The sequence below is a fragment of the Physeter macrocephalus genome, chromosome 12 (genome assembly GCF_002837175.3).
Source record: "Physeter macrocephalus isolate SW-GA chromosome 12, ASM283717v5, whole genome shotgun sequence".
Taxonomy (NCBI): Eukaryota; Metazoa; Chordata; class Mammalia; order Artiodactyla; family Physeteridae; genus Physeter; species Physeter macrocephalus.
This window is the reverse complement of record NC_041225.1, coordinates 17,462,218-17,472,322: the sequence shown is the minus strand read 5'-3', so window position 1 is coordinate 17,472,322 and position 10,105 is coordinate 17,462,218. Positions and strand designations below refer to the sequence as shown.

Here is a 10,105-nt window from a genome sequence, read left to right as displayed (position 1 = left end):
ATTCTTTTCATTCTTTTTTCTTTATTCTGCTCTGCAGTAGTTATTTCCACTATTTTATCTTTCAGGTCACTTATCTGTTCTTCTGCCTCAGTTATTCTGCTATTGATTCCTTCTAGAGAATTTTAAATTTCATTTATTGTGCTGTTCATCATTGTTTATTTGCTCTTTAGTTCTTCTAGGTCCTTGTTAAACGTTTCTTGTATTTTCTCTATTCTACTTCCAAGATTTTGGATCATCTTTCCTATCATTACTCTGAATTCTTTTTCAGGCAGACTGCCTATTTCTTCTTCATTTGTTTGGTCTGGTGGGTTTTCACCTTGCTCCTTCATCTGCTGTGTGTTTCTCTGTCTTCTCATTTTGCTTAACTTACTGTGTTTGGGGTCTCCTTTTCGCAGGCTGCAGGTTCATAGTTCCCGTTGGCTAAGGTTGGTTCAGTGGGTTGTGTAGGCTTCCTGGTGGAGGGGACTGTTGCCTGTGTTCTGGTGGATGAGGCTGGATCTTGTCTTTCTGGCGGGCAGGACCATGTCTGGTGGTGTGTTTTGGGGTGTCTGTGACCTTACTATGATTTTAGGCAGCCTCTCTGCTAATGGGTGGGGTTGTGTTCCTGTCTTGCTAGTTGTTTGGCATAGGGTGTCCAGCACTGTAGCTTGCTGGTCGTTGAGTGGAGCTGGGTGTCAGGTTTGAGATGGAGATCTCTGGGAGAGCTTTTGCCATTTGATATTACGTGGAGCCGGGAGGTCTCTGGTGGACCAATGTCCTGAACTCGGCTCCTCCAACTCAGAGGTACAGGCCTGACACCTGGCCGGAGCACGAAGACCCTGTCAGCCAGATGGCCAGTTACGTGGGGAGTTTCTTGCCTTTGGGAAGTCTGAGGTCTTCTGCCAGCGTTCAGTAGGTGTTCTGTAGGAGTTGTTCCACATGTAGATGTATTTCTGATGTATTTGTGGGGAGGAAGGTGATCTCCACGTGTTACTCCTCTGCCATCTTGAAGGTCTCTCCCCTAAATTCTAAATATGATTCTAACAATTATATATATATGTGTGTGTATGTGTGTATGTATGTGTATATATATATATATTTATTTATTTATCCTTTTATGTATAAAGGTGTCAAAAACATTAGGTCAAGAGTCATACCTCTGGGGAATCAGACTGAGGAAGGCCAAAAAAAGAGATGGTACTTTAATCAAAAAGGATATTATTCAATCATTAACTTATCCACAGAGGGTTCACATTACATTGCTAAATGATGAAAGCAGCTGGAGAAGCATTATAGCCAAGATGATGCACATCTTCAAAAATATTTAACAGAAAAGTATGTGGAGGGTGTTAGCAGTATTTGCCTCCAGTTGGGTACGATGAAGGGTATTTTTCTAGAGATTTTGATGGGGTAGGTGAGCCAAAGAAAAGGAGAGAAGAATTAAAGAAATGGTGTGAGGAGCATGAAACATTCAGGAAAAGTAAGTGGTTCTGTGTGAGTGAAGTAGAAAAAAACAGGAAAAGCAATGCAGGGGGAGAAGTTAAAACTAAGCTTAACTATGCTGAGTCTTTAGAAATTTCCAGAATGGATATAAGGCTATTGGAGGTTTGAAGCAAAATGACATTTCAAAAATAGATTCAGAAAGAAAACTCTTTCAAATGAACTGGAGGTGGAGACTGATACAAGGAAACTCAGGAAGCACTTAGAGCCATGGTTTAAGAGTCTGAATTACAGCAGCTGTAACAGAAAGAGACTGATTTGGGGACTTTAGGTAATAAAATAGATGGATTTGTGGTGGGTGAGGGAGAAGATAGGGTTGAGATTGACTCAGAGGTTTCTAGTCTGGGAAATCACGTAAAGGATGGTAGCATTAACTGACATCACTAATACAGGACAAGCACTCTCTTTTTGTTTGGTTCTTTGGAGGACAACCTCATTTGTAAGACAATCAGTCTAATTTTGGATAATTTGAAATACCTATGGGTTATCTAAGCAGCAAGGTCTAGAAACTACAGGAGAATACAGGAGTAAGTTCAGAACATAGGCAAAGGGCTGGAGATGCAAATCTCAGAGTCATTTCTATAAAGTTTAAAAGTTTTCATGCTCACTACAACCAGCGATCAAAATCACTCTCCCCACATTTTAAACAAATGCTAACATCTGTATCTATCATTTCTTCCAGAAGTTTACAGTCTAAGAAACATGAAAACATATAAGACAATGCAGTTGTGGACCATGACTTGAAAAAAAAAGAGATTTCTGATAAAAGAACATCAAACCTATTAAAAGTATCTAAATAGTCAATGGTAATACTATTTTAGCTTTTAAAAAAATCAGTGTCGAATGGTGGTTACCAGGGACTGGGGGGAGAAGGTATGAGGAGTTACTGTTTAATAAGTACAGAGTTCCAGTTTTGCAAGATGAAGCATTCTGGAGATGGTGGCTGTGATGGTCACACGACAATATGAATGTACCTAATACCACTGAACTGCACACTTAAAAATGGTTAAATTTTATGTTGCATGTATTTTACCACAGTACAAAAAAATTGGAGAAATCAAAACAAAACAGAAATCTATTGAGGGCTTAGTCAGTGTTTTCTAAAAGAATGATAGGTAGACACGAATCTAGCAGAGAAGAAGATCCAAATTAGCAATGGCTGATAGAGAAAGTGAAAACCAAGAGCCACACAGACAGTCTGAGCAGAAGGAAGAAACACTGTTTTCTCAGGACAATGTTGATATGAAAACACAAAATATCAAGGGAAAAAGCCATAAGCAGGAATAAACAGATTCTGAGACCAAAACCCAGTACTTAAAAGGTCAGTGGCACATATTTATTTTTAATAATCATTTACATAAATCCTACTATGTTTAATTTTTAAAAATATTTTTTATTTTTAAAATTTTTATTGGAGTACAGTTGATTTACAATGCTGTGTTAATATCAGGTGCACAGCAAAGTGAATCAGTTATACATATACATATAGCCACCCCCCCTTTTTTTTAGATACTTTTCCCATATAGACCATTACAGAGTATTAAGTAGAGTTCCCTGCATTATACAGTAGGTTCTTATTAGTTATCTATTTTATATATAGTAGTATGTATATGTCAACCCCAATCTTCCAATTTATCCCTCCCACATAAATCCTACGTTTTAAACTCTACACTTCTACCTATACCCACAAATAATTTAATGTGAAAGTTTTCAATATTACAAAAATTGGTACCTTTCAAAACACAGTGTAACAGGGAAGAGAGAATTCTGACTCCATGTTGGTTCTGTTTCTTTTACCTTAACCTTTGCTTTTCGTTGCTTTTGTTATAGCTGTAAGCATAGATAATCGCCTGCCACAAGGAACCCTGCTCCTCTGCCTGTTAAACTAAAAGGCCTTTGTTCAGCTCACAGACAGACATTCTGACCCTGCCCACCTGTGAATGGCTGCAGAAAAGAAGAAATTAACACATCCCTTCCCCATGCAGGTCGAGGGAGGAGATTCTGCAAGACAAATGGCCTTCTTACTTTACTTCCTCGCCTCCTCCCCCTGTCTGTTCTATAAAAGAAACTGGCATCCAGACCCCAATAAGATGGTTTTTGGGTACACTAGTCCGCCATCTTCTCGGTCTGCCGGCTTTCCAAATAAGAGTGGCTATTCCTTGCCTCAACACCTCATCTCCCGATTTACTGGCCTGTCCTGCGGTGAGCAGGATGAGCTCGGTAACAGTAACATGTTTTTCAAAAACAGTAACGTAAAAACTTACTTTATCTGGAATTCTTGACTTCGTAAATTTGTGACGAATCCAATCTGTACAAACAAGGGGCTCCACACCTTTTGTCACCATCTAAAATATGCCATAAAACATTTGATTTTTAGAACTCTATCTAGTGCAGAAATCATAACCTACCAATTTTCAGGTGACAAAATCTGTTCTCACCTAACCTGTAATTATTAAACATCTACCTCAGCCCCCTAGCTGAATGAATACATCTCATCTTACCACTAACATAAAGAAAAAGGACATTAAATATAAACTTCTAGACCAGCAGTTGGCAATATTTTTCTGTAAAGAACCAGACAGTAAATATTTCCAGCTCTGGGGCGACACAGTTTCTGCAGCCAAGTCTCAGCTCTGCCACAGCAGGGCGAAAGCAGTTGTCGACAATATGTAAACAAATCGGTGTGGCTATGTTGCAATAAAACTTTTACAAAAATAGGTGGTGGGCTGACTTTGGCTTGTAGGTTGTAGTTTGTCAGTGTGCTCTAGACAACATACGGTAATTCAGCTTCAGCAATACAGTGTAAAAGAAAGCCAAAATGAGTTTCCAGTTTTCTTTCTAGTCCCAAGAATGCCATCAACTCCTGTTTCCTGTCTCTTGTTCCCTTTCTACAATCTTCCAGTCATGTTTCTCTCAGGCTGCCGAAGAAAAAGGATTCACTGCTAATCTTTCATACCAGGAAACTCCTTTGGGTGGGAAATAATCATTCCCTTCACGCTTTCCCTGTACTGCAGAGATGGTATAAACAATGGGAAAATAAGCAGGAGGGAACTGGGGGTTGGAGGAGACTGGTGAAGGACATGGGCTTTGACATACCAGGAACATTGGGCCTCTAATCCTGCTCTGTACTTACCAGCTGTGACATATGAGATACTTACCCTCTCAGAGGGTCGGTTTCCTTGGCTATAAAAAGGAAATAATACTTACCACCCAGGGTTAATCTGAGGTTAAGGTAAGTGTGTAAAGCACCTGGCATTATTATTATCTAAAGGCAGCAGCAGGTCCTATCTAGACTCTGGACCTCATGAATAGATTAGGCTGCACCACTGAAATTTCTAAAAGAAAGACTGGAAGGAAATACATGAAAGTACAAACATTAATGGTCTCTGGGAAATTGTTTCTCTTCTTTCTGCTTTTCTACATTTTTCTAATTTTCTATTACTGAAAATGGACTCTTCATAACTGAAGGAAAAAAAAAATCTAAAACTTTCAAAAGATTAAGGTGGGCCATGGGGAATCAACACTAGCCATTTTTTACCAGCATTTTCTCCAGGAAAAGGTCTTTTGTGATTTCAGATCTTTAGGGATAAAACAGCAGATAACCCACAAATAAAATTAACCCTCAACATTAAAAAAATATATATATACATATATAAAGAAACTTAAAATTTTAACTTGCCTGTATGTTTTGTTAATTAGAAAAGAGAGAAAAAGTTCTTAAGGAATAGGGAAAAAAAAGATAATTCTTGAAAATAAATACTTACTTGTAGTCTGCCTGGGGGCCTCTGAACTATTGAGCGCAAAATCCCTGCCATGAGTGTGGTGACTGTTCTCCTTAGGGGCTGTGAGAAGTAGAAAACAGATCTGTGGTCAGGCATGTCTTAGACATGGATAGCTCAAACTGAAAAACTGGATGAAGTTTAACAGCAAAATCTTGATTGTTTTAATACACTAAGGACAAGAATTAAGTTACAATAGATGTTTTATTGAGAGTTCAAGAAAACCATAGGAAGTAATTATACATTAACCATTTCCCATTTTCACCAAAGAGTTAAATTACACCCTAGGCTGATTCAACAAAAATAGGCAATGGAGGTTACTATCATTTACAAAATCTTCAACAGCGAGGGCAGATATAAAGAATGCTTTGCTATAGAATAAAAAAAAAAAATTAAAGAGCTGGAAGGGACTGAAGAAATCCAAACTCCTAATTAGAACTGACAATGCTCTTACTTTATTTATGAGGAAAATGAATCCCAGAGAGTTCAATCATTTACTGAAGGGCATCCAGCTTTCAAGAGAGTATATGGTCTGGAACGCAAACCTCCTAATACCTAGTCCAGCACATTTTCACTAAATCATAACACCCTTCTGCTAAATAAAGCAGAATGTTCTTTTTTGCTTATTTATATTTTTAGACTATTCTTAACAAACATGCATTGCATTTATAAACTAAAAGTCATGTTTATTTAGACACAAAACAATTATAGCCTACTGACTTAAACTGAATGCAGAAAGATTAAGTTCATGAACTACATGTATATTTTGGACAGGTTACTTAATTTGTATGTTTCAATTTTTTCCCCCAAAGAACAGAAAGAAAATAATACCTATCTTGCAAATGAATTACTCTGAAAACACCTAAAACAGTATTTGGCACATAAGAAGCCCTCAATAAATGGTAGTTTTTACTATTATAATATCATTAAGTTATTACAAAGCTATAATAAGAATACCCTAACATGCCAAAATAGGGCAAGTGCTGTATTTCAGTGCCCACCAGAGTCTGGCTCACTCAAGCTCTGCAGGTCTTTCCTGTGGTGTGGACAAAGCAATGAGCTACTGGAATCAATGCAAGACGTCCCATTAGAAGGGCGTGACTTCAGAAAAAGTCTCAGCAACCGAACCAGTCTCTCAAAACTAATTATGTATCAGTTTTAGAAGAGTTAACTACTATATCCTTAGCACCCTGAAAACAAGAATTTTGTCTTGTTCATCTTCTACTCTCAGCATCTGGCACACCATCTGATGGACAGTAGGCACCCAGTGTTTGTTGATGAATGTCTGAATCAGTTAATGGGTTAGATCCATGGTCCGCTCAACTCAGAATTCAGAAGTACATCAGAATTTCATAACTGCCATTTGGACTTCAGACATCAAACATTACAATACAGCAGAGCAATTTCTAGTTCAAATCATCCAGTTTGCTTGGCTGGTTGTTTAGATCCTTTGTATCAAGGCTTCTTTAGAAGAGACGCTTAATCCTCCGGAACTCCAATCAAATAGACAATGCTAAATTATTTTCTCTACCATACTCATTCCTCCCAAGTTAAGTGTTAGGTACTAACCCAACTTATTTAGCTTCATTCTTTGTTAAATTCTTTCTCTTATCACTTAGATTTCAACAAGAGCCTCCTAACTGGCCTTCCTGCTTCTATTCTAACTTCCCCAAGGTCTTTTCTCCACAGGAGCAATCATCTCATTAAGTCCGAAATCAGATAATGTCAACTCCTCCGCTCAAAACGTTCCAATGAGCCAGGTTTCTCATTATCAGAGTAGGAGGTTACACACAGGCCAGAGAGGAAGGCTACAATGATCCATGTGATCCAATGACAGAGGATTAGTGTTGGAACTCATGTTTAGCTTAACATAGATATGATGGATATAGAAATAATTATAGATACATATACACATATGGGTTAGCTCTGTTAGCTGAGAGGACCTAAAGGCAATGGCATCCCAGTAGCGATGAGCATGCCCAGTGCCCAGATCTTAGTTTCTAATAGAATTCTCTAAAAAAAAGAACCAGGACTCCTTGGAGAAATGGCTGATTATATGGCTGTAGCAGGGAATATACATAATGATGAGTCTGGAGCACCTAGTGCTAGAAAGGAACTACTCAAAAAATCAAAATGATGGGGGTATGTCAAAGGGACCAGAAGCCAACTGAAAGAGCTCCCAGTGGCTACAGCTGAAATAATATGAGCAACAAAATAAGTAACAAAGTATTGGCTTATAATCCAAAACATAAACTAACCATGAGTCCATACTGACATAATAGATGAATAAATTAATTAATGAGAGAGAAGAAACAAATCTCCCTTACAGAAGAATTTCAAATAATTTATGTAGATACTCCCCTCTCAAAGAGGTGGAGTAAAGCTATCAACCCTGCGGCATGGGCTATGCTTAAACACTTGCTACCAGAATATAGTATAGAAAGGGGGGAAAATACCGTTACATTAGAGGAACCTGACAAACACTATGTCATCAAGGTGATCAAGATTAACATCAATTGTGATAAAAAAGTTGATAGCATGTATCCTTGATATGATGGAATGAGAATGGCACTTCACCTCTATGTCTTCCTTCCAAAAACCCCTAACACTTCTCTAACAGAAAAATATAAGACAAACTCCAATTGAAGGACATTGTACAAAATACTTGACCAGTACCTTCTCAAATACCTGACTGCCTCGAAACTGTCAAGGTCATCAAAACCAAGGAAAGTCATAGTCAAACTTTCATAGTCAAAAGGAGCATTTGACAACTAAACATAATATGGTATCTTGGATGGGATTCTGGAACAGTAAAAGGACATCAGGTAAAAACTAAGAAAATCTGAATGAAATATGACCTTTAGTTGATAATGTATCAATATTGGCTCATCAATTATAACGAATGTACCATACTAATGTAAGATGTTAGTAAAAGGGGAAACTTGGTGTGGGGGGTATGTAGGAACTCCATACTATTTTCATAACGTTTCCATAAATCTAGTTATTCCAAAATTAAAAGTTTATTTATTACAAGACTAAAAAGCTCCAATGCCTCTCCATTTCAATCAGAGTGACAGCCAGTGCTAAACCCCTGCCTTGAGGACTTCACCTCCATACTCTTGCTCAATCGCTACACACACTGGCCTCATTGCAGGTCCTGGAACTTGCCAGGCAGGCATACTCCCTTGACTGGCTGTTCCCTCTCCTGGAATGCCCCTGATATCCACATAGTTAACTCCCTTACATCCTTCAATTTCTGGCCTAAATCTCATCTTCTCAATGAGTTCTACCCTGATTCCATTATTTAACATTTTGACCCACACTACAATTGTCAGCACTCCCAATCTTTCTTACTCTCCTTGATTTTCTTTCCATAGCATTTAACATCTTCTAACATAATTTAATTTTTTGTTAGGTTTGTGGTTTATTGTCTGTTCCCACCCAACAGCATGTTGGTTCCACAAGCACAAAGATTTTAAAATTTTCTTTTGTTTTAGGCTTGCTCTGTCTATTCACAGATGTATCCCAAGCATCTACCTAAAGCAGCACTGCCATGTAGCAGCCACTCAATTAATTTTTACTGAATGAATGAAGTGTCATTTACATACTTCAGAATGTGTGACAGTCAAAAGTTGTAAGTTTCAATAAAGGTTATTCTTAATAATTAGGCACATAACTCTTGGACCTTGAAGCAATTATACTGTCTTTCACCGTACAATTAAGTTTCTCTTGCAAAGACACAAAAGCAGGAAAATAAATGCACCATATGAGAAGTATGATCCCATTTCCATTAATTAAAAAAAAAAAGATGTCTGTGAATGTGTGTGTAAACAGAGAAAAACTCTGGAAGGCTATCAGAGAAACGTTAGCATACCCAGGGAGAGGAGGGTTGGCTACCAGGGTTATTTCCGCCACCCCCGTAATGTCTGATAGGTTTGTTGTTGCTCTTTTACAATGACCATGCGTGTAACTGTTCTTTAAAAAAAAAACTAATTCCTTTTCTAAAAAGACATAATGGTAAATGGGGGGGGGGCACTACTGAAAATGCAGAACATAGGATTTCCCTTTCAATAAATCGACATCTCTGAAGGCAAGAAATGTCTCTTTGAACTCCTAATGCCTTCTAGGCAGGCGTCCGAAGTGCCTCTTGGAATAAACAAAACTAAACAAAAAACCGCGGAAAAAGCAGCTCTGGGTAGGTGGCGATCAAAACGCGGTTGCAAAATCACGGCTTTTAGTAAAACGGTAAATATTTTAACTGCCAACTTCAGAGGATTTACGTTCTAAAATGCGGCAATTTTTAAATTAGGCAATTTTGTATCTCCATCAACAATTCAAGTTAGGCTGACCCCAGAGGAAAGCTGAAGTTATGCATAAAACAGAAGCACAGAAAATGTTAAAACATACTTGAATTCCCTTTCCCGCCAGACTGCCCAGCCGAGGCGGCTCTGCCCTCGAGCTCCAGGAGGCGGGGCTCCACATGCCGCGTCCCGGGATTCCACAAACTGGGAAACGGGACCCAGCCGGCCAGTGGCTTTTCGGGAGCCCAAGGGACAGTACCTGGACGTAGGCCCATTCAGGTTACTGTGACCCGTAAACACAGAATCGAATGGAGAAAATCAATCCGCATCTGCATAGGGTTCCCAGATATGTACTCCTGGCAAAAATGCACTACTTTCGGCCACTCATTCCCCACTCACCAGCAATTCCTAAATGTCTTTCAGCCTGAAGCTCACCACTCAGGGGAACCGGAGCAGAGAAAGGACCCAACGTGCCCCACTCAAACCCAGCCTTCACAGCGCACACACCCTGGCATTTTAGTTCCGGCCGAGTCCCTCCCACTCAGG

The 10,105-nt window shown here is 38.9% G+C and overlaps 1 protein-coding gene across 12 annotated transcripts in view; it reads right to left on the bottom strand.

Annotated features, from left to right (window-relative positions):
• MRPL30 (mitochondrial ribosomal protein L30) overlaps nucleotides 1-10,105 on the bottom strand; it is a 106,269-nt gene that overhangs the window by 73,825 nt on the left and 22,339 nt on the right. For 7 of the 12 annotated variants that reach the window (XM_055088921.1, XM_055088920.1, XM_055088926.1 and 4 more), the window contains exons 1-3: nucleotides 9,666-9,916; nucleotides 5,244-5,321; nucleotides 3,744-3,824 (exon numbers count right to left, since the gene is read on the bottom strand). In XM_055088921.1, the coding sequence (XP_054944896.1) occupies nucleotides 3,744-3,824; nucleotides 5,244-5,321; nucleotides 9,666-9,740 (234 nt within the window). In that variant the 5' untranslated portion in view covers nucleotides 9,741-9,916. Of the gene's footprint in view, nucleotides 1-3,743; nucleotides 3,825-5,243; nucleotides 5,322-9,665; nucleotides 9,918-9,958; nucleotides 10,082-10,105 lie in introns of those variants that run through there. The other 5 variants (XM_055088928.1, XM_055088929.1, XM_055088923.1 and 2 more) reach the window with 3 other exon arrangements.